Raw genomic sequence first — 25,557 nt, 5'->3', positions numbered from 1 at the left:
ATATCATAACTAAGTTCTTTGCTGTTAAACACATGTGAGCTAATTTTCGGGGCCTATACAGGCCGACACTTACTTCTGTATACTGTGAATGCCTACTGTACCTCCAGCCATCAAATACACTACGTTCTTTGCTGTCAGTTAAACCCATGTTGGCTAATTTTTGGGGCCTATACAGGCTGACACTTACTTCTGTATACTGTGTGAATGGTAATGGGTGGTCTGGTGCGCTAATATTTAAATAGATGATGTTGTGTAGAAATACACGTATGAAAATTAGGTGAAAGAAAATATATATAATCACATCTAACTAAGAAAAATAAATAAATAAAAAATATATATAAATTCCAAAGTCCATAAATCACTGGTGTAAAAAACGGTGAAATAAATCTCCCAAAAAATGAACTGTGTAGATCATAAATGGTGATAAATATATCCCTCCACCATACAAGGTATGCTCTCACCAGACGGAAATGATGAACGTGCAAATCCAACTGAAAAATCCACTCTTGTGCAATATATGTGAAATTCCAATACCACTGTGTTCACACTCTGTTAGGTCAAAGCCTCTTACCAGAGAGCAATGTATATAGGCATGGATCATCTGATGACAGATTAGCCCTCTCTTCAGCACAGATGGAACAAATCCAGATGGCTCAGAAAAAAAGACCTCCAGCTGTCACATACACTAGTCCTGGGATGATGACTCAAAGTTTACCCCTCCTCTGCTGGCAATTTCAGCGATGCCTCCTCACTACTTCGTCCCCTACGTACTACATACTTAGCTGTCAGGTAAACCCATGTGGGCTAATTTTTGAATCCTATACAGGCCGACACATACTTCTGTATCCTGTGAATGCCTAATGTACCTTCAGCCACAGTATACTACATTCTTAGCTGTTAGGTAAACCCATGTGGGCTAATTTTTGGGGCCAATACTGGCCGACACTTACTTCTGTATCCTGTGAATGCCTAATGTACCTTCAGCCACAGTATACTACATTCTTAGCTGTTAGGTAAACCCATGTGGGCTAATTTTTGGGGCCAATACTGGCCGACACTTACTTCTGTATCCTGTGAATGCCTAATGTACCTTCAGCCACAGAATACTACATTCTTAGCTGTCAGGTAAACCCATGTGGGCTAATTTTTGGGGCCAGTACTGGCCGACACTTACTTCTGTATCCCGTGAATGCCTAATGTACCTTCAGGCACAGAATACTACATTCTTACCTGTCAGGTAAACACATGTGGGCTAATTTTTGGGGCCTGGAATGGCCGACACTTACTTCTTTATCCTGTGAATGCCTAATTTTTCAGACTGGAAATGAAAAACAATGGGTCTGTAAAGGTTCCGCCAAATTGTGGAAAGGATGCGGACCCATTTTACAGATGTGTGAATGGACCCTATATGTATTAGACAATGTATTTACCGGCTGCTGTCAGAAAAAAAAAAACATGCTGTAAACATTGCTGTAAAAAAAAAAAAAAAATTAGGGCAACTTTTTCAATTGCAATACTTCTGTTATGACATTGTCCATGTGCTGGGACTATTTGTGCACAGCTAGTACGTCTTTTGTGGCTGCAAATATGACCTAAAGGTTTTTAAAGTTCGCCTCCCATTAAAGTCAATGGGGCCCGCTGCAAACTCGCGGTTCGCAGACCTTTGAGAAAATTTGCGACTGACGTTCGCGAACCGCCCTGGCCTATGTTCGTCCATCTCCATTCCCAATGTCCTGGATTTGCAGCTTCTTTCCAGCTAATAAATTTCAATTTCTATGGACTACATATCCCATGGTACTGTGTTGCATGCAAACACTGATTCCTGTTTTGACTCCGTCTCCTTAAACTATAACTCTCAGCACATCTGTAGTTCTGAAGGCAGGCTCTGTAAATTCTGTGATACAGTAGTGCCTACTCATAGGGCATAATGAATATATGTCACAGAATGTTAGTAAGTAACTGTTTGGGGATCTTCATAAGTAGTGTTGGGCGAGCGGTTTGGACTCAGCATAGGTTTGGCCCAAACATCACTGAATTTGCAGGGCACAATGCATTCTAAGCCCTGATTGGGCAAAGCTTTGCCAAATCACAGCACAGTGAAAAGCTAATTGGTAAGGAGCGGGCTGAGAAGCCAGCCGCTGTGTCCTTAATAGATGAGTCGTCAGCTGTAAACAGGCTTCACCAGTGAAAACAGAATGAAAAAGAAAAAAAAAAAAACAACATTGCCGGCAATAGAAAAATGTGAAAAAAAAAAAAAACAAACGGGTTGGGGCCCCCCCCCCAATCAATACCAGACCCTTATATGAGCATGCATCCTGGCAGGCCTGGAAAGGGGGCGGACAAGTGAGCGCCCCCCCATGAACCATACCAGGCCACATTGCCCCCAGATCCTGGCCCCCATACATTGTATCCCTACTCACTCACCAAAATATGTGTCAAAAAGAAATAAACACACACACACACACAATTTTTGACAATTCCTTTTTAAAAAAAAATATAAACAATGTCCCCTGATTTTGATCCATCGTCAATCACGATGCCTGCCGCCAACGCCAGACCCCAAAAAAGAAAAAAAAAAGCTCCGCCCACAACGAAGGCTTACCACCGACTGCCTGCTTCACTGTTGGCCATTTCTTAAATAGTTAAGGGGCTGGGCCACCTGGCAACATCACCTGGTAGCATCGCAACATGTAACATCACTGACCTACCATGCACCAATCGGTGACATCACATGGGGGCAGTGCCACCAGGTGACGTCGCCAGGTGGCTCTGCCCCTAACCTTTTTAAGAACTGTCAGATGTTTTTTTATTTATTTTTAATAAAGGAATTTTCAAAAACAGTGTGTGTGTGTGTGTGTTTCTATTTCTTTGTGACACTTTTTTGGGCTAATGGGTAGGGATACTTTGTACCCCATACTCATTCACATGGAGGTGGGCTGGGATCCGGGGCCATGTCTAGTAATGACATGGCTGTGATAGGCCAGTGCAGCATGTGACCCAGACTCTATATAAGCTGGAGTCACACAGCGCCGCTAATACTACTGTAGGGAGAGGTTCCTGACTGCTGAGGGACAGATAGGACTTTACTATAGGGCGAGGCTGGAGAGATTGCTTGTAGGGAAAGCATAGGAGGAACAATCTGCTTTATCATACAGCAATCTACATTGATTTGATTTTGTGGGGTGCAGTGAACAATGTTTTTGCCAGGAGGGAGAGATAGCAGTTTACTGTAGGGCCAGGCTGGAGAGATTGCTTTTAGGGAAAGCATAGATAGGAACGATCTGCTTTAATCAGACAGCGATCTACATTGATTGTATTGTGTGGGGGTGCAGTAGAACGACCTGAGCCAAGTGAGGAGAAAAAAATGTTATCAGTCTGTTAGGCGTGCGGTGCTGCACATTTCATGCAACCTCAGTGCATATGTGTGTGCTTAATCTGCATTTAAAAAAGAAAAAACATTTTTTCCTTCATATTTAACTTTAACCACTTAAGCCCCGGAGGATTTTCCTGCTAAAAGACCAGGGGGTATTTTGCGATTCGGCACTGCGCGACTTTAACGGACAATTGCGCGGTCGTGCGACGCTGTACCTAAACGAATTTGACGTCCTTTTTTTCCCACAAACAAAACTTTCTTTTGGTGGTATTTGATCACCTGTGCGATTTTTTGATCACGCGCTATAAACAAAAAAAAAGCGACAATTTTGCAAAAATAGCAATATTTTTCACATTTTTTTATATGAAATTCCCCAAAAAAATAATGTAAAAATTAAAATTTTTTAACATTTTTGGCCAATTTGTTTTATCCTACCTATGTTTGGTAAAAAAAATCACAAAAAGCGTATTTTGATTGGTTTGCGCAAAAGTTATCGCGTTTACTAACAAAGGGAAAGATGTTTGTCATTTTTGTTGTTTTTTTTTTTAACGCATAATGGCGGCGATCTGCAATTTTTTTTGCAGTACTGCGACATTGCGGCGGACAGATCGGACCCTTGACTGACATTTTTGACACTTTTGGGGTTACCAGTGACATTTCTACAGTAATCAGTGCTATACATATGCACTGTTACTGTAAAAATACACTGGCAGTGAAGGGGTTAACTTTATTTGGGAGGGAGGGGCTGTGTGTGTCCCTAGGGGCGTGATTCTTACTGTGATTGGCTGTGGCTCTAGCTGTAAGGACACTGATCAACGGATCTACATACTAGATCCGTGTAATCAGTGTCTTTACAGCGAGGAGAATGACAGGCAGCTTGTTTACACAAGCTGCCTGACATTCTCCCTCTTCCCCCGACGATCGCCGAGTGGCCGGCGGACATCAGGTCCGCTGGTCACACACGCGGGGGGGTGCGTGACCGCGCGGGAGCGGGAGCGCGCCTCCGCGGGCGCGCGCTCGCTCCCCAGACCCTCCCAGGCTAGTGACGTTAATTAACGTCACTCTGCCTGGTAGGGGCTGACCGCCGCAGTAAATCTACTTGCGGCGGTCGGCAAGCAGTTAAAGACTGTATGTCAGACAGACATTGCTTTTCTAACCTCCTCTTCAAAAAGCACCAATGTGAGGGGAAGATAATTATTTTACAGTATTTAGGGTAAAAAAATATTTTTCAGTTTTTCATTCAAATGTTTTTTTTTTTTTTATTCAATAGCGGAATAGAACAACAGTATTCAACCTGGCTGTTAGGCATGCGGTGCTGCACATTTCATGCAACCTCAGTGCATATGTGTGTGCTTAATCTGCATTTAAAAAAGAAAAAACATTTTTTCCTTCATATTTAACTTTAAAGACTGTATGTCAGACAGACATTGCTTTTCTAACCTCCTCTTCAAAAAGCAACAATGTGAGGGGAAAATAATTATTTTACAGTATTTAGGGTAAAAAAATTATTTTTCAGTTTTTCATTCATACATTACAGTGAGATACACCCATTGCATACTGTTGTATTGCGCCCTGCAATAAAAAAAAAAAAAACGATTTAGGGGACAAAAGAGTTTATTGCTGCCCTGTCTGCATATGTTACAGTGACATACACCCATTGCATACTGTTCTATTGCACCGTGCAATAAAAAAAACGATTTAGGGGACAAAAGAGTTTATTGGTGCCTTGTCCGCATATGTTACAGTGACATACACCCATCGCATACTGTTCTATTGCGTCGTGCAATAAAAAAAACTATTTAGGGGACAAAAGAGTTTATTGGTGCCCTGTCCGCATATGTTACAGTGACATACACCCATTGCATACTGTTCTATTGCACCGTGCAATAAAAAAAAAACGATTTAGGGGACAAAAGAGTTTATTGGTGCCCTGTCCGCATATGTTACAGTGACATACACCCATTGCATACTGTTCTATTGCGCCGTGCAATAAAAAAAACTATTTAGGGGACAAAAGAGTTTATTGGTGCCTTGTCCGCATATGTTACAGTGACATACACTCATTGCATACTGTTCTATTGCGCCGTGCAATAAAAAAAACTATTTAGGGGACAAAAGAGTTTATTGCTGCCCTGTTCGCATATGTTACAGTGACATACACCCATTGCATACTGTTCTATTGCGCCTTGCAATAAAAAAACTATTTAGGGGATAAAAAAAGTTGATTGCGGCCCTGTCTACATATGTTACAGTGAGATACACCCATTGCATACTGTTGAATTGCACCTTGCAATAAAAAAAGCTATTTAGGGGACCAAAAAAGTTGATTGCGCCCTTTTCTGCATATGTTACAGTGAGATACACGCATTGGGTACTGTTGAATTGCGCCTTGCAATAAAAAAACTATTTAGGGGACCAAAAAAGTTGATTGCGGCCCTGTCTGCATATGTTACAGTGAGATACAGCCATTGCGTACTGTTGTATTGTGCCTTGCAATAAAAAAACTATTTAGGGGACCAAAAGAGTTTATTGCTGCCCTGTCCGCATATGTTACAGTGACATACACCCATTGCGTACTGTTGAATTGCGCCTTGCTATAAAAAAAATATTTAGGGGACAAAAAAAGTTGATTGCGGCCCTGTCTGCATATGTTACAGTGAGATACACCCATTACATACTGTTGAATTGCGCCTTGCAATAAAAAAAACTATTTAGGGGACAAAAGAGTTTATTGCTGCCCTTTCCGCATATGTTACAGTGACATACACCCATTGCATACTGTTCTATTGCGCAGTGCAATAAAAAAACTATTTAGGGGACAAAAGAGTTTATTGCTGCCCTGTCCGCATATGTTACAATGACATACAACCATTGCGTACTGTTGAATTGCGCCTTGCAATAAAAAAAACTATTTAGGGAACAGAAAGATATTAAATTGCGCGGCTTAGTCTGTATCTGTACGTGTGAGATACACTCGTTGGATACTGTTGTTCTAGTCCGCTATTCAATAAACACCCATTTAGGGAAAAAATATTAAATTGCGGCCTAGTCTGTATCTGTACGTGTGAGATACACCCGTTGTATTCTGTTGTATTGCGCCTTGCAATAAAAACCCATTTCGGGGAAGATCCAAAATTTGATAAATATGAGGTGAAGGTCAAATAAGGGACGTGGCCTGGGTCGTGGTGTTGCTGGTGGAGCTCCTGTTGCAAGGAGAGGACGTGGTTGATCTGTGCCAGCTACACGCACAGGTGAAACGCCTTCCTCAGCTGCGAGTAGGCGACAGAACCTGCAGCAGTATTTGGCAGGGCCTAATGTGCCTCTACAAATGTTGAAGCCAGAACAAGTACAGGCGATAGTAGATTGGGTTGCTGACGGTGCCTCCAGTTCCTTCACATTGTCTCCCACACAGTCTTCTGATGAAAGGTCAGAGTTGGCACCTGCAGCCGATGTCCATCAATCTGTCACCGCACCCCCTTGCAAATCAGCCAAGCAGTCTGAGCCCCAATTCATGCAGCAATCTCTTCTTCTTTTTGATGACTCTGTTAGCATGGTTTCCCAGGGCCATCCACCTAGCCCTGCCCCAGAAGTGGAAGAGATTGAGTGCACCGATGCCCAACCACTTATGTTTCAAGGTGAGTACAGGGGATGACCATCGCAGCACGTCTCAGATGATGACAAAACACAGGGGCCAACCGCTGCGGAATTCTGAATTGTGGAGACCAACAAGGTTTGCAGGGGTGAAGACTGGGTGGAAGACGATGTGGAGGATGATGAGGTCCTTGACCCCACATGGAATCAACATTATGCAGGTGACCTGAGTAGTTTGGAGGAAGAGACGGTGGTCACACAGAGCCGCCAGCACAGCAGAAGAGGGAACAGGGTGCAAAAGCGGAGCAGCCGTGCCCTAGACACTACGCCTGCTACTGCCCAATGCAGCAAGGGACCGAGCACACCAAAGCCAGCTCACAGGAGTTCCCTAGTGTGGCAGTTCTTTAGACAATGTGATGATGACAGGACACGAGTGGTTTGCACGCAGTGCAATCAGAGCCTGAAGCGAGGCATAAACCTTCTCAACCTGAGCACAACCTGCATGACCAGGCATCTAAGTGCAAAGCACGAGCTGCAGTGGAGTGCACACCTCAAAAACCAAGAAAGGTCTCTGGCTCCTCCTGCTTCCTCTTCTGCTGCTGCAGTCTCGGCCTCTTCATCCACCTCTGTAGTGACAGTGGCACCAGCCACCCCGCAAGCAGAGGATCCACCAGCAACACCACCACCTGGGTCACCAGCAACCATCTCCACAATGTCCCGTGGAAGCGTTCAGGTTTCTATCTCCCAAACACTGGAGCGGAAGAGGAAGTACCCCCCTACCCATCCACGATCCCTGGCCCTGAATGCCAGCATTTCAAAATTCCTGGCCTTTGAAATGCTGTCATTCCAGCTGGTGAGATGCAGAGTTTTAAGAGCCTTATGACGGTGGCTTTCCCACAGTACGTCATGCCCAGCCGCCACTACTTTTCCAGGCAAGCCATCCCTTCCCTGCACAACCAAGTGGGTGACAAAATCAGGTGTGCACTGCGCAACGCCATCTGTGGCAAGGTCCACCTAACTGCGGATACGTGAACCAGTAAGCACAGTCAGGGACATTATATCTCCCTAACAGCATGCTGGGTAAATACAGTGGCGGCTGGGCCTGAGGCGGATAGCAGTTTGGCGCATTTCCTTCCACCACCAAGGATTGCAGGGCGCTTCAGTTTGCCTCCTGTTCCTAACTCCTCCTACTCCGCTTCCTCATCCTCTACCGCCTCCTCTTCTGGTCAGCGTAACACCTTCACCACCAACTTCAGCACAGCCAGGGGTAAATGACAGCAGGCAGTTTCAAAACTTGCCTGTTTGGGTGAAAAACCACACACCGCGCAGGAGTTGTGGAGGGGCATTGAACTGCAGACCGATGAGTGAGCCTCAAGCCCGGCCTGGTGGTGTGCGATAATGGGCGAAATCTCATAGCAGCTCTGGGCCTAGCCAGTTTGACACACATCCCTTGCTTGGCGCATGTGCTGAATTTGGTGGTGCAGAGGTTCCTTAAAAATTACCCCAATATGTGCGGGCTGTCTGTGCGCACTTTCGGCCTTCTCACCCTGCTGCTGCTTGCCTGTCAGCACTACAGCGTAAATTCGGCCTTCCAGCTCACCGCCTCATATGTGACGTGCCCACAAGGTGGGATTCCCCCTTGCACATGCTGGCTAGACTGTGCGAGCAGCAGCAGGCCATAGTGGAGTTTCAGCTGCAGCACGCACGCGTGAGTCGCTCTGCGGAGCAGCACCACTTCACCACCAATAACTGCGCCACCATGCGAGACCTGTGTGCCTTGTTGCGCTGTTTCGAGTACTCCACCAACATGGCCAGTGCCGATGACGCCATTCTCAGCTTAACTATCCCACTTCTATTCTTTCTTGAAGAAACACTTCGGGCAATGATGGAAGAGGATGTGGCACAGGATGAGGAGGAGGAGGATGAAGAGGTAACATTTCCAAGGCTTTAAGGGCAGTCATTCGCAAGTGGCTCTGAGGGTGGGTTCCTGCACACACAAACGCCAGGGACACAATTGTCCAGCAGGGGCACAGTTCTGGAGGATGACGAGGATGAGGAGGAGGAGATGGAGGAGGAGATGGAGGAGGATATGGAACCATGTTCACAGCAGGGTGGCACCCAGGCCAGCTCATGGCCATCACTTGTGCATGGCTGGGGGGATACGGAGGACACAGAGGATGCACCTCCCACAGAGGACAGCTTTTCGTTGCCTCTGGGCAGCCTGGCACACATGAGTGATTACATGCTGCAGTGTCTCCGCAATGACCGCCGAGTTTCCCACATAGTAACTTGTGCTGAATACTGGGTGGCCACCCTGCTGGATCCCTGTTACAAGGACAACGTACCGTCCCTAATTCCCTCACTGGAGCATGCTGGTAGACGCGCTGCTGGTGGCATTCCCACCTGACAGCGTGGGCACAGTGGAAGCACAAGGCCAATGCAGGGGAGGAGGAGGAAGAGGTCGTCAACACTGCCAGGGCACCGCCAGCACCTCAGAAGGCAGGGTTAGCATGGCCGACATGTGGAAAAACTTTGTCAGCATGCCACAACAAGCAGCAGCACCAGCAGCTGATATGGAACGTCTTAGCAGGAGGCAGCATTTCACTAACATGGTGGAGCAGTATGTGTGCACACGCCTAGACGTACAGAATGACAGGTCTGCCCCCTTCAACTTCTGGGTCTCCAAGTTGGGCACATGGCCTGAGCTTTCCCTTTACGCCTTGTGGGTGCTGGCCTGCCCTGCAGCAAGTGTATTATCTGAACGGGCATTTAGCACGGCTGGGGGCGTTATCACACACTAGCACAGCCGCCTGTCCAGAGCCAATGTGGAAAAAATCACGTTCATTAAAATGAACCAGGCATGGATCCCACAGGACTTGTCCGTATCTTGTGCAGAATAGTCATGTATACTGGCCTTACCCTGCCATTGCTGGATTTCATCTTTCTTACTCTTTTGGGGTGTAACCGAATTTAAATTTTTTTTATTAAAAACCAAAACCAGTGTTGGCTACCTCGTCCTCCTCCTCCACTGCCGCCGCCGCTTCCACCTACACTGCCATATCCACCTCCATATCCTCCGCCACCTCAACCTCCTACTCCATATGGGCCTCGTCCTCCTCCTACATCATTCAAGAAGATGATTATTTTTTATTTTTCAGTTTTTTATGTTCTTTTAAGTTATTTCCCTATCCACATTTGTTTGCAGAGCACTTGCCATGCTCTTAAGATAATTGTGCTGCCATTTTCAGCCCTCTAGCCCTTTCCATGTGTGTTTTAGAGGCATTTTAGTGCTCAAAAGTTCGGGTCTCCGTTGACTTCAATGGGGTTCGGGATCGGGACAAAGTTCGGGTTAAGTCTGGGTCATGAACCCGGACTTTTTTTTCAAGTTCGCTTAACTCTAGTGCGCATCTAATAGTTTTTTTAAACTATCAACACTCCCTGCTGACACCACTGCTTGTGGAAGAGAATTCCACATCCATACGGCTCTGACAGTAAAGAACCCTCTATGCAGTTTAGGGGTAAACCGCTTCTCTTCCAATTTTAGTGAATGGCCGTGTGTCTTTTTAAATTCCCTTTCACTGAAAAGTTTTTTTTCCTATGCTAAGGTATTTGAACGTTGATATCATATCCCCTCTCAAGTGTCTCTTCTCCAGAGAGAATAAGTTCAATGCTTGTAGTCTTTCCCCATAGCTGAGATCTTCTAATCCCTTTTTTAGATTTGATGCCCTTCTCTGGACTCTCTCCAGTTCCAGCACATCTTTCCTGAGGACTGGTGCCCAGAACTGGACGGCATACTCAAGAGTCTTGTAGAGTGGGAGAATTATCGTTTTAACTCTGGAGTGAATTCCCTTTTTAATGCATGCCAATATTCTATTGGCTTTGCTTGGAGCAGCCTGGCATTGCATGCCATTGCTGAACCTGTCATTGCATGCCATTGCTGAGCCTGTCATTTACTAGGATCCCCAGCTCCTTTTCCATCCTAGATTCCCCCAGAGGTTCTCCCCCTAGCGAGTAACTTTCGTTCGGATTTTTGGCACCCAAATGCATTACCTTATATTTTTTAACATTAAAGCTCATTTGCCATGTAGTTGCCCACCCCATTATTTTGTTTAGGTCTTCTTGTAAGGTTTCCTCATCCTGTGCAAAAGTTATTGCCCTCCTTATCTTTGTATATTTGTCAGTAGCAGGTTCTATAGGTACAGATGCGCCACTTTACAGGCAGACCAGGGGGTCCCCCCTCCCCAGGCAATATATTTAAAGGAAATTTTAATTTCTATTGTTTAACGTAAAATCACTGCTCATTTAAAAACTATATTTAAAAAAAAAAAAAATTGTTTTTTTTAAATTACAAAAAATGTTCCTAAAAAATGTTATAATTACATTATTATCCAACAGGTGGAGTTCTGCTAGCTGTCTCTTTAGAAATACTCTAACACCAACAACCGTAGTATTCTAAACATAAAACATTTATATGTAAAATAAAGATTGAATATAAGTATTAAAAAAGGGAAAAATAAGTAAACCCTTTAAAATTGCTTGTAACCCTCTCCCTAGCGTCTCCCCCACCCTTCCCCCTCCCTCTCTCCCTGTCAGTTCCGTAGTCTGTGAGACAATCTCCTCCCCTCTCCATCCCTTCCCCTCCTCTCCCCCCCCCCCCCTCCATGTAATTATTTTCCCTGTAGCTGCTCCAGTGCTTGAAAAGTAAAGGAACATTTATGAATTACTTTGATCCTCTCAGTTTTAGTTCCCTATTCAGGACATGGTATGTTTTGTTCTAAAAGTATAATGCTAAAAACCGTCTTTGCAAAGCCTTGCTCTGCAGACACATGACCTCCCTCTGCCAGTTGGCATTCATCAGAGGGGAATCTCAGCCCCCCTACTGTGCTCTCTTAGATCAGGATGGAAAGCAGAGGGAGGTCACATCACAGCACAGGAGGGCTCTGCAAAGAAGGTATTTAGCATTGTAATTTTAGGAAAACACACACACACACTGTACTGAACAGGGACCTAAAACAGAGAGAATCAAAGTAATGAATACCTGTTATTTTACAAACACTTTAGGTAAAGTAATGATAAAATAAATAAAATAACAATATAAAACGAATAGCTTTTATTATGGTTGTATTTTAGCTATCGGAAGATACAGTAATTGATGTTGCTTTTACATACATAATAATCTAACAAAAGGCATGTTCAAAACAGAATATTTTTGTTAAATAAGCCATACCTTTTTGTCACTAAGTCCAGTCACCTGATCTACAAATTCTTCCTGGATCATAAATGCAGCTAGGTTGGCAGTGTAACTTGCCAAAAAGATCACAGCAAAGAAAGCCCAAATTGACACAATAATTTTGCTGGTTGTCCCTTTTGGATTTTGAACAGGTACAGAATTATTGAAGACCAAACCCCAGAGTAGCCAGACAGCTTTTCCAATTGTAAATGAAGGTCCGTGTGGTGCTGCAAAAAGAGGGAAAATTGCATTTTACAAAATGCTTTGGATGACAAATGTAATAAAGCCAGCAATACTGCAAACATATACAGACATAGATGTCTCCTATTTAAAGGATAAGTAACCTTTGAGGACATGTTACATGTTCCACCCATTTTTAAGGTGTAACATGTAACATGTTCCCACTCCTGCAGTGTCTCCCAGATCCACTCCATATAGTGACAGCAAACAGGGTATCTTCACCCCCCAGCTCACTGTCACTATTTTAATAAAAATGTGTCACTCATTCACAGAGTTCTATGAATAGGAAACTGAAAGTACCCACAGCATTTGTGTTAAGCCCTCTGTTAGTCCATTGATTCTTCCTGTCAGTGTGTATCTTTCTGCCTGTACAAGGCAAGCAATCCTATGTCCACCACTGTGAGTGTAGGCCAGGGAAAGAGCTCATCTCAGCTCCAAACAACTGTTGAGCAAAGGATGGATCCCATGAAGCTGCACATTAAAGCAGACCCACTGCTATTGGAATGAATGGCAGTTTTAGCCTGAGCTCCCACTAGGCCACACCGCAAAGCATTTCACTCCACCTTTTGGAGCTTAATCATGAAGATGGAGACCCCAAGCTGGGGGTGTTGGTTGGCGGCAGTTAAATACATAATCGGCTGCCATTCAATAGAAAATAAATGCTAGGTGTGAAAGCCCATAAGAGCCAGTTACCTGAAGAAAAAAAAGAAAAAACATTCAAAAACTTAAGCAAACTGCAAAAGATGCGAAAATGAATAAATCCCTCTATAAAAATAAAAAATTATTATAATCCTGATTAAAAACAAAAAAAGTGAAAACGTCTCTAAATGATTTACAAATGAGTAATTAAAAGGAATCCCAAACAAAACATTCTATACCTACATATGATAATAGTAATATGGAAGATCAGGATTCAATAAATGGTAGAATCCATTAGATATGTTCTGATATCAGAGCTCTGAGTAGTAGGTTCAGGAACAGGGATAGGTAATAGTGGTGGTAATTCATAATAATGGGTAAGATCCCACTCGAAGCTCAAAGCCCTGGGGATACAGGTGTCTAATTTTATTCAAAGGAGGAAAAACTGATCTCCACCATGGAGGCAATTGACAAGTTGTGTGATGGTTGAGGAATAGACATTAAAACATGAAGTGACGAGAAGTATAGGGATTGCCCAAGTGACTGCAACATGAACACCTGGCAGCTCCAGACCTATACATGGTGGTATTCAGCCATGTACGTGTTGGTGGGTTAGAGACATAAAGAGGGGGGGACAACAGGTTGCCTATTATGGGTGCCTTCCTGGCTATATACCTGACCTAGTATCACCCTATAACTATACAGAATGGGAAGTTGCATAGATATGTGTTTTATTTCTTGAAACTGTGAGCTGTATCGTGGAAAATAAACAGGTAGGACAATGGTTCTCTCAGGTGATTGATTTGTCAGTAGAGTATTTCTGCTAAGGTTCCTGGCATCTAAGCAAACTTGTTTAAGACTACGTTTTTTGTAACCCAGTTCACAAAATCTCTGTTCCAGTGAGGCAGCTTTCCTATCAAAGTTGGTCAAACCATTACGTCTGACAGGTATTACACTAGTAGCTCTCCCCCACCTTGTGTCTTTATGCCCCAGGTTGTGAACCATAGCATTTGAAATGGCAAAACAATGTAGGACTGGCCATAGGAGGGCTTACTTTGAAGCAGTTGGCCAGCTTAGGCATGTATTGCAATATGTGTGAACTAAAAATCCCTGTTTTTCATTGCATAGTTTTCTGGAAAGGGTGTATGGCAATGTGCAGAGGGTTCATCCAGAGCTTGTAGTCTTTCCCTTCTGGGGTTCCTGACTTTTTTGGTAGATATGAGTTGCTGTCATTAGAAAAGGTGTCCCTGAGTTTACGTTTTCTATCGTGAACACTGGTCGTGGAAGTAAATGTTGATGGAGCAGAAGTTTCGCCCTCAGTTTCAGAAAAGCTGACTCTTGGTGCACTGGTAGTGGTCGATCGTGTTCTAAGAATTGAGTGTTTTGATCTTCCAGAACTTTTCCTCTTGGGGTCTGCTGATTGCAGGTACAATGCTTTCCATGTTCCTAGTAAAAAAAAAATTATAAATGCACATCTTTTTTACCTGCGAAAAGATGTGCATTTATTATTTTTTAAAAGGTGAACTTATCCTTTAAAGCTGATCTCCAGGTTTCATTTAACTTTAAATAATGCAATATTAACCTTAATAACTTTTTATAGGTACAATAACAACTATTTACTTCACTAACACTTGCAGGGCAGTTCAGCCATTCAAGGGGAAAGTTGTATTCTATGAATGAATGCAAAGATTTTTCTATTTGGCTGAGGCGGAAAGGCGCCACGATCTTTGACTCAGACAATCACAGGAAGCTTTGTATTCAGAGAGTAAAAAATTCCTTAAGTAGGATTCAATTTTTTTTTTATCAGAGTGGGACAGGAAGACCTAGTCCTGCTGCTGGAACACATTGCTGCATACTGTATGGAGCTTAGGCTAACAAACTTGTAAATATGAAAGTTTAAATATTGACAATAGATATAATTATGGGTTAAGAAACAAGTAATCTCAAATCAACCCCCACCATGAGTTGAAGGCATTGCTTTCTTACAGTCTCTGCAAGGGATGAGAAAAATGATTTAGGTTAAAGTAATTTTGACATCCTTATACCTGGGAATTGTAACTGACCTTGAGATTGGGGGGTAGGGTGGTAGCAGAACATTTAAGGATTTCATGGTGATACACAAAATCTGCCACAATGAAAAAATGGCATAATAATGGCATAGTTTTATAATGACATACCCCAGGAAATTGCATTTGAGCAATATGGTCCTCTAGCAAACATCATCACAGTGCATTTGCTTTGTGGCAGTGATCACTAAAAACACATTTTTTTTCTCACTTAACACTTTGCAATACCTCATGGTTGTTCGCATCACTGACATCACTTGTGTCATACATAGGAAATGCCATAAAAACATAAAAGTTTTAGTGATCTATTTATAAAACATTTGGACAAATGTCTTAAGCATTCATGCAAACTGCATGAATTTTCCCTTTATTTTCTCTAATAGATTATTTCCTATGATTATCAGCTCCATTTTGTGGCCAAAATGTGGTACATTTTCTCACTAACTCATAGACTCCTCCACTGCGACTTCTTATTGTAGCAGCACTTTCCTTTGATGAAGTCACAGTAGAAGCGACAAACCGCATCAGAGCGGAGCTTAGTGACGGAAGTAGTAACGGAATTTTACAACTAGTGATGCTGCTGTCTTGGATTTAAAGGGGCATGTTCCTATTACTATATAAAAAACTTTTAAGGTGGTGCACTGCTGGATTTCAGTGCACATGCTATGTGAATGTATTTACTATTGTTTTAATAAAATTGCCTTTTATTTATTTATTTATTTTTTTCACAACATACGTTTTTATTGAAGAAGATTTGTTGAATACAATATAAAGAAATAGACTAAATTACATAAAAGTAATTAAAAAAGTAAGGAAGAGAGAAATAACATTTTACATTTCTTTGGTATTAGACATTTTGTATCATCTAAAGGAACAAGAATCAAAAGCAAATATATATGTTTGATAAGATATTTTAGATTATCAAAATAATAATACTGACAACAGAAGTAATGATAAAAGGGAGAGGGCTGATTTGGCTATACGTTTTAAAAGGTTACATGGGAGATCAGTATAAGTCTTAGAGTGTTAACGAGTTAACACCCTCTGTGTATGTACAAGTCTCATTAAGATCCCATAATATGAAGATAATTATCTGTTAGTTTGAATAAGATCCAGGTATCCCAAGTTTTGTGGTAAAGGCCTGAGCGATCATAAGCAATAGCCATGGTTTCCTCCATAGCCTGAAAACTATTGATCTCTACCAGCCAATCCCTAGTAGAAGGGGTGTGAGAGGGTTTCCAATGTCTGGGGATCAAAGTTTTGGCTGCATTAGGCAGGTGTCTAACTAGAGAATTTTGAAATCGTTGGATGGGCAGTGGTGATATGTTAAGGAGACAAAGGGCTGGGTCAAGTATAGGTTCAGATCCTGTGATTTCTTTTATCTTAACCCTCACATTTTTCCAAAATTCAGAGATCAATGGGCAATGCCACCAAATGTGTAACATTGTCCACAAGTCCTTTTTACATCTCCAGCATTTATCTTTGGTTTGTGGAAACCAAACTTTTAATTTGTTAGGTGTGTTGTACCACTGAGAAGGAATCTTGTATGAAGTTTCTTGATGTTTAGTTTAGTGCTAATAGGCCACTTGTGAGCTAAAATACAGGCCTTTCCTACTGAGAATCAGAAAAAGTTCTATTGAAGGCTTTTTCCCAACAACTTTTAAAACCGGAGCTGTGCTTATTGGAAGAGGTTTGGAGCCAAGTGTAGGCAAATGAAGTTGTCTTCTGCACTGGCGCTGCTTCCAGGCAGATGTTTTCTAGTTGTGTGGGTGTCTTAGAAAAGGAGTGTTTAGATTTATGTTTGTTCAAAAAGTTACATAGTTGTAGATATGTCTATTGGGAAAGAGTGTGATCGCCACATAATATTTGTATATCTGCTCTGGTTCTTACTGTATCAGATTCCATGCAATGTGATGTAAGAAGTGGGGATCCATTAGTGGTAGAAGGGAAGCTTGCATTATGTAATCCCGGAAGAAAGTCTGGATTATCAGAAATCCCTGTAAGGGGGCCAGGGATTGAGGCTATATTATATTTGAGAGAGGTTAGTTGGAAAATTTGCATTGTAGTGCTAATGGAAGGGTGTTGTTTTAAAGACTGCAGGTAGGAGGATTTGTGGATCCAAGAAAGGAATTTAAGAGGGATGGCAGACAGGGCATTTTCAATTGTTATCCAATCTTTGTTTGAGGAATGACAGTGCCAATCGATAACTCTAGTGATGTGTGTAGCATAGTAACACCTTCCGAAGTCGGGTAAGCCCATGCCTCCAGCTTCTTTAGAAAGGGTTTTGTGTTAAAGTGTATTCTTGTTTTTTTGTGGGCCCATACAAATTGTCTCTGTACGTGCTATAAATGTCTAAAAAAGGTAGATGGTATTTTGATTGGGAGAGCATGCATACAGTATAAAAATTTAGGGAGAATAACCATTTTGATAATAGCTGCTCTCCCAAACCAAGAGAGCCCACCTAAGTGCCACTTTTTGAGGTCTTCCATTATTTTTTGAGTAAGGGTGTGAAATATTGATTAAACAATTCCATTGGGTTAAACGTGAGCCTTATTCCTAAGTACTTCAATTTCTTGTCTTCCCATTTGAATGGACTTGAATTTTGAGCTGATTGTCTTTAATGGTAAGGTAATGTTTAGGGCCTCAGATTTGCTATAGTTTATTATTAGATTTGAAATATAACCAAATATGTTGAAGTTGTCCAAAAGGTTAGGGATGGAGATGTGTGGTTGTGTCAGAAAGAAAAGGAGATCATCAGCATATGCAGCCGATTTAAATTCCCTTCCCGCTAATTTGAAGCAATGTATAGAAGGGTTCTGGTTAAAAGGTTAAGGTTCTAGAGCAGTGGTTCTTAACCTAGGTTCGATCGAACCCCAGGAGTTAAGAGAGTCAGTCTTCGCGGGTTCCACAGAGGTCAAGACACACACCTGACTCATATGATTTGTGATGACACGCCCCGCTCATTGGCTGCAGGTGATCACGCAACATCGCTTGGCCTATCTGTGCTGCAGGGAATTTGGTGCGCCCAGTAGTCGAATTGTAACTGTCGTGATGGTACATCGTGTGATTTCTTTCTTAATATTAATCCCTTCATACTAACTATGTCAAGCAAAAAAAGAAAGTGGTCGGACGAATATGTACAATATGGATTCACATGTATAACGGAATGTGATGGGAGTCAGCGTCCTAACTGCATGATTTGCAATGCCAAGTTGAGCAATTCTAGTCTAGCACCGGCAAAACTAAGAGAAAGACAACAGCAGAAGTCACACTGATTTGCAGTAAATATGCATTATTATGTTTTTGTTTTTGAGTCAAAATTATGTTTTAATGGTTTTGTTCTTTAATGATTTTGTTCATTTTGTGCACCTATGTATGAATATATACCTATGTTTTGAATTTGAAAAAATCACAATTAAGAAGGGTTCGGTGAATGTGCATATGAAACTGGTGGGGTTCAGTACCTCCAACATAGTTAAGAACCACTGTTCTAGAGAGATAATAAACAATAAATGAGAGAGAGGGCATCCCTGTCTAGTTCCGTTGTAAATACTTATGACCTCAGAGAAAGTGCCATTTATTTTGATTTTTTCCGTCGGAGAGGTATAAAGCATGGAAATCCAAGACATCATCTTGTCCTTTAGGCCCACATGTCTACACTAGGGAGGATCGAACTCTTGAAAAGTTCAGTTCGACCAGAACACCCGAATTTCCAGAAAGTTCGGTTCGGATTCCAGGACCCCATTAAAAATCAATGGGACCCGAACTTCGGGAATCAAAAAACACCATTTTGAAGCCCTAAAACCTAATAAATGCCCCTAAAAAGTGCATAGGGTTCTGGGTCATGCCCCAGGGACTATTAATCAGGCAAAAAAGAAGTTCTTAAAAATTGTCGTTATTGATAGAGAGACAATTATTGAAAAAAAAAAGAGATTTCTTCAGATTTAGTGTCTGGGGGGGGGGGGGGGGTCTAAAAAGTGTACCTGTGAAATTTCAGCTCTGTAGCATGTCCAGAACCAGAATTATAGCATGCCAAACCTTCAAAAATGACTTTTTTGCTTAACCGCGCCATTCTTTTGCTCCTAATCAACTGCACAGCTAATGTGTTTGATGGGGACATAATGCAGTGCACTGGGAACAAGATTTGAGTTTTTTTTTTGGAAAAAGGTGCTGTCTCTTTAAATGTGGATATAATTAACGGGTGTATTTTCACAATGGGGCTATTATTACCAAATGTTTTCAAGAAGTCAAAAGATGTATGTAGATGCACTTTATTTCATGTAAAATGGTGTTTGGTGCACTTTAACCACTTTACGACTGCTCACAGTAATATTACTGCGGCAGAGTGGCTCGTTATCGTCTGACGACGTAGTACTACGTCGTCAGACACTCCCCCTTCTGGGCGGCGCTTGCGCGCCGCCGGAGGCTCGCTCCCGCTGTTTTCATTCACAGCGGGAGTCGGGCCAGGGGAGGAGCAGCGGCGATCGCTGCTGCTCTTACCCGATCGTCGGGGATCGAGTCTGGAGATCCGCCCGCTGTGTGTAAACACAGCGGGCGGATCTCCATAGTGACAGGGAGTGACAGATCGGACTGTTCAGCATAGCTGGACATCCGATCTGTCCATGACTCACTCACTCACCTCCCCCCCTACACGTGAGTAAGCACCAGGCATACATTAACCCCTCCCTCTCCAATAAAATTAACCCCTTCCCTGCCAGTGTCATTTTTACAGTAACAGTGCATATATATAGCACTGATTACTGCAGTAATGTCACTGGTACCCCCAAAAGTGTCAAAAATGTCAGTCAAGGGTCCGATCTGTCCGCCGCAATGTCGCAGTCCCGCAAAAAAAATCGCAGATCGCCGCCATTACGCGTTAAAAAAAAACACCAAAAATGACAGAAATCTTTCCCTTTGTTAGTAAACGCAATAACTTTTGCGCAAACCAATCAAAATACGCTTATTGTGATTTTTTTTACCAAACATATGTAGCATAAAACAAATGGGCCAAAAATTTTTAAAACAATTGGTTTTTACATCTTTTTTGGGGGGAATTTCATATAAAAAAATGTTAAAAATATTGTTATTTTTTCAAAATAAACGCTCTTTTTTTGTTTATAGCGCAAAAAGTAAAAATCGCACAGGTGATCAAATACTACCAAAAGAAAGCTCTGTTTGTGGGGAAAAAAGGACGTAAATTTCGTTTGGGTACGGCGTCGCACGACCGCGCAATTGTCAGTTGAAGTCGCACAGCGCCGAATCGCAAAAAGTGGCCTGGACGGAAGACAGCAAAATCCTCCGGTGGTAAAGTGGTTAACTTGAATTCTCACAAGAAACAGACATATATGCATGGATACATTGAGGGTTAGGGGTAGGGGCCACAATGTAGTGCACAGTGAACAAGATTAGAGATGTTTTGGATGAATACTGTTGTCTTTTGACTTTGAATAGAAGTAAAGGATGCTTAAAAATTGGGCCTTTGGTGGTGCCGACGATGCCTTGACACCATAACCCTATGAAAGTGCTGGTCATGAAGGCAATAATTGCCTTTGTAAGGAAAAAAATTGCAATGACATGCATCTGTGAAACAGGTGCGCAAAAATTGTTGTTTGGGTGTTGGCGGAGCCATACCACTGTAAGCCCAAAGAGCTGGTGTTGAAGTAGGCGAAAAAAATTAAGATGTGTACCTGTGGATCAGGTGAGCAAACATTGTGTTTTGGGTGTTGGCAGAGCCTCCCCACCGTAAGCCCAAAGAGCTGGCTTTGAAGAAGGCATAAAAATTTTGAAGGTGTGCACCTGTGGAACAGGTGCGTAAACATGGTATTTTTGGTGTTAGCGGAGCCTCCCCACCGTAAGCCCAAAGAGCTGGTGTTGCAGAAGGCCAAAAAAAAAAATTATCTTTTCTAGTGGAAACGAAAATGAGGTTCTGTGAACCTAAACAGAATGAGAGGAGGTTGGAGGGTGGCACCCTGGTCCAGGCTTAAACTGAGGCTCAGCTGCGACATTGCAATGATAGACTAGTCTACAAGGTCTGCATCAGGTGCATCAAAGCTTGATATCCACGACTGATTCATTTTAATGAATGTCAAACGGTTGACTGAGTCGGTGGAGAGTCTCGTTCGATGGTCTGTGACGAATCCTCCTGCTGCGCTGAATGCCCGTTCCGATAGGACACTGGAAGCAGGGCAAGCCAACAACTTCATGGCATACTGGGCCAGTTCTGGCCAGTGGTCTAATCTTAAGACCCAGTATGTCAGTGGATCGGATTTGTCACATGAAAAGCCACATGTGTCACTTTGTGCCCTGACGTAATCGTCCACCATGTGATGCAGACGCTGTCGATGCGATGTGGCAGCTGAGAGACCAGGGCGGTGAGGACTAAAAAAAGACCGAAAGGCATCCGTCAACCGCACGCCTTCTCCAACGCTCCTCTCGTGACCCGCAGTAGAGTCCATTGTAGGTTGTCTCCGCCCCTGCACCCTACGGGAGTCGGGGAACGTGTTCACCAGAATCCTCTTGAGACTGTCCTCAAGGGATTTGATCCTGTGGACTCTCTGGGTGCATGGGAAAAGCTCAGAGACTTCGCAGGCTCTGAAGCATGATATTTGCCATGCATCGCAAATTTGCAAAGGCCTGAGAAGCTGACTCCTCGGGGTCACTCAAAACGACATGATCTTGAACGTGCTCCTCCTCCTCCCAGTCCCATACTACTCCAAAGTGTCCTGAGGGAGTCAAACTAGGCCTTGCAGAATGCCGCATGGCTTCCTCCTCCTCCTCAAAGCCTGCAATAGTTCCTGAAGAATCGTCCTCCTCCTCCTCTTCCACCCCTGGATCCTGCTCAGGCCTTTAGGAGCTAGGCATAATGGGGTCAGGATAAAGGGGGCCTTAAGAGGCAAGGAAGTCCTCCTCTTCCTCCTGCTGCTCTGCCTCCAGTGCCCTGTCCATAATGCCACGCAGAGTGTGCTCCAACAAAAACAGTACCGGTAGGGTGTCACTGATGCATGCGCTGTCCCTGCTGACCATCCTTGTGGCCTCCTCAAATGGCGAGAGGACAGCGCATGCATCCTTAATCAAAAGCCACTGCCGTGGCATAAAAAAGCCCAGGTGCGCTGAGCCAGTGCTGGTGCCGTACTCGCAGAGATATTCATTGAGGGCCCTCTGCTGCGTGTACAGGCGCTGCAGCATAGCCAAGGTGGAGTTCCAGTGGGTGGGCATGTCACAGATGAGGCGGTGTACCGGCAGGTGAAACTCGCGTCGCACTTTGGCCAAACGTGCAGTGGCACTGTACGACCGCCTGAAGTGACTGCACACCCTTCTTTCCATCCTTAGCACATCCTGCCTTCCTGGGTACGAGTTCAAAAACCGCTGTACCACGAGATTCAGAACATGTGCCAGGCATGGCACATGGGTCAACTTTCCCTGCCGAAGGGCGGCCAGGAGGTTTGACCCATTATCGGAAACCACCATTCCTGGCTGCAGCTGGCGTGGTGTCAACCACCTCTGGGCCTGTGCCTGCAGAGCCCCAAGAATCTCAGGGGCAGTGTGCTGCCTGTCTCCTAGACACACAAGCTGCAGCACTGTGTGACACCTTTTGGCCTGAGACATAGAATAGCCCCTTGAACGCTTACGTGGTACCTCATCGTATTCAAATGACCATTCTGCAGAGAAGGGCATGGAGGAGGATGAGGAGGAGGATCAGGAGGGGGTAAAAGTGATCGATCTACCCAGATCAGCGACACCACCAGCTGTTTGCAGACGTGGGGGCAATACTGGCTGCAGCACCGAGCCCTGGCCACAATCCTTTCCGCTGGCAAGCAGTGTCACCCAATGAGCAGTGACAGAAATGTACCATCCTTGCCCATGTTTGCTTGACCAAGTCAGGTGTATCTTACGGCTGACTGACTTGGCCAGGGACAACACTACATTGCCTTCCACATGTTGGTATAGGGATGGCAGGGCCTTACGGGCAAAGTAATGTCGACTTGGCACCCGCCACTGTGGAACTGCACATTTTGCAAAGTCGCGGAAGGGAACAGACTCTACCAGGTTAAATGGTAAGAGTTGCAGAGCCAGTAGTTTTGCCAAACTACTGTTTAGACGCTGGGCATGTGGGTGGCAGGGAGTATACTTTTTTTTTTCGTTCCAGCATGTGTGAAATCGAAATTTGATGTCTAGATGTTACAGCTGGTGGTGTGCTGGAGGTAGATGCGACACTGCGTGCTATATCATCATCCCTGTCAGTGGAAGCTGCCAACAGGTGACGAGTGACTATAGCAGGGACAGACTGATGTGCAGGTGGAGCACGAGGAGGAGCGCAAGGAGGACTAGGAGGCCGACTAACCGATCTTTGGCCCTTTTGCGGGTTCTTCAAATGCTCCTGCCAACGGGCCAAGTGGTGGGTTGTCAAATGCCTGGTTAGGCAGCTTGTACCTAAGTGGTTGACCTTTTTGCCACATTTTATTCCCATTTTATATCGCAACTGTTCGATCTGCATGAGACGTCTCAAAAAGGCCCAGCAAGAAGAGGTTTGTATAGTGGCCCGGGAGACAACAGGTGCGGCCTTAGATGGAGTGGGCCGTTTGCTCTCCCCTCTTGCTTGCTCTACCTCCTCCTGAACCTCAGACCCAACATCAGACTCCATAAAGGACTGAGCATCAGGCAGGAGTAGATGGCCGATACTGTGGTCAAACAGCTCAGCTGACTCCTCTGCCATGTCTGAAGTTGGGTCTAAGGGAGAACTTGAGGTGGACATGGACTCATCTTTATTTGCTCTGCAAACTGCAGAAAACTGACCACTTTTCTCTGACTGGGTCACTGTAGTTGCTGATGATGACGATGATGAGGGTTTGGTAATATATTCCACCACCTCCTGTACGTACTGTGGAGGTATAGCTTGGCCACTGTGGGAGAACAATCGAAATGGTGACCTGGCTGAGGACTGACCACCACATCCACCCTTGCCTCTAGACACCCTAGAAGCTGTGCCCCTTTCCGCAGATGGGCCACGTATGCCTTTCCTTGGTCTACCTGACACAGTTGTCACTGAGGCTTTATCAACTGTGCGATGTGAAAATCACCTGCAAGGCGCACACTGCTATGCGACCCAAAATTGTCGCCAAATAAAGCAGATGTGTGTGACACAGAGTAGCAAAGCCTTTTGCAGTGGACTTAACGCTTATGTTATATACTGGGGGGCGTATTCACTCCTGATTGGCCTCTGGTCCCCATAGTCACTCCAATCATGTTCCTAGCAGACTCCTGCCCCTCATTGGCTTTTAGTGACGTTTCTGGGCCAATCACAGGCTTTTAAAGCCCACTTCCTGTCCCATTGCATTTTGGGCGGTTCAGGTGACCAAAATTCCGAACTTTTACCGCAAAAAGTTCGGAATTCGGCCGAATTTCGAACACCCAATGTTCGGGGCGAACCGATGGTCAACCAGAACCGTTTGATCATCCCTAGACTCCTGAGTAAGACCTGCAGTTCAGCTACATATGCACTGGTTTCCCTGGCCATCTGCACATGTGGAAGTCACAAAGTTTCCTTGTTTTTGCACATGCACAAAAAAATCACCTGCATGTACATAAATGTGCCAACGAGCTCTGCCAGAACTCAAAGGTTGTGCATGTGTCATAATGACTGCACTGGAGGGGTGCAGAGCCACCTGATAGATGGACTAAAGTTCTCCTTAAAAGTAGGTAAAACGTTAAAATGCTAAATTCACACCTAGGTGATGCCCCGACCCTGCCTGTGATATGGCACATATGTGCAATGTATGCAACCTCTGCAGCAAAACTGACATTTACAAAGAAAAGAGTGCATTTAAATTGCCAGGCAAAATTACAGCTCCCAACAGCTTCTTTTCTGTTTGTAAACTAAACAGCCAGGCATTCCATTAATCTATACCAAAAGCGTTACCTTACACGGGGGTCTAATGCACAGCTGGGAATTTCTGGCCATGTAAGTGAATAGTAGCATCACTAGTCGTTAAGGACTCAGCGGTGCCTGCACCTGCTGGTATATTTAACAACCTTTGAAAGAGGGAAGCTGTCATTTATAATAGCAGTAGTAATACTGCTATTATACATGATGTTCCACTCCTGCCAAAGAGATAAATGTTTGGATGTTCATCCAAACACCCGAACAGCCAAGATTTGGTCCGAACCTGTGTTTAGGCTGAACCTTAAGGTGGTTCTAAAGTCTAAACATTTTTGGCCTTAATGCATTCCTTGCATTAGAATAAACAATGTTTGGGTAAAAATATCCCCCCCTTACCTCCCTTATACTTGATCCAGCACTTTACCTGTCTGCAGTGGCTCTATCCTCTCACTTCATGCTCTCACAGGTTTTTCTGAGGCAGTGAGAGCAACTGGCTCCTCCTACTGTCAGTCAAATCCTATGATGAGGGAATGGAGGTGGG

The 25,557-nt window shown here is 44.0% G+C and overlaps 1 protein-coding gene across 3 annotated transcripts in view; it reads right to left on the bottom strand.

Annotated features, from left to right (window-relative positions):
- The window catches only part of LOC309558818 (glutamate receptor ionotropic, NMDA 2A-like), a gene marked incomplete at its 3' end in the record, with an annotated part of 1,171,100 nt that overhangs the window by 27,082 nt on the left and 1,118,461 nt on the right, over positions 1–25,557 (bottom strand). For all 3 annotated transcript variants that reach the window (XM_082261887.1, XM_082261886.1, XM_082261888.1), the window contains one exon: positions 12,192–12,421. In XM_082261887.1, the coding sequence (XP_082118013.1) occupies positions 12,192–12,421 (230 nt within the window). The remainder of the gene's footprint in view (positions 1–12,191; positions 12,422–25,557) is intronic.

Source organism: Pelophylax lessonae (genome assembly GCF_965119305.1).
Source record: "Pelophylax lessonae genome assembly, chromosome: 6".
In the NCBI taxonomy this organism is placed as follows: Eukaryota; Metazoa; Chordata; class Amphibia; order Anura; family Ranidae; genus Pelophylax; species Pelophylax lessonae.
Note: the sequence above shows the minus strand (reverse complement) of the source record. Positions and strands in the feature narration are given on the sequence as shown.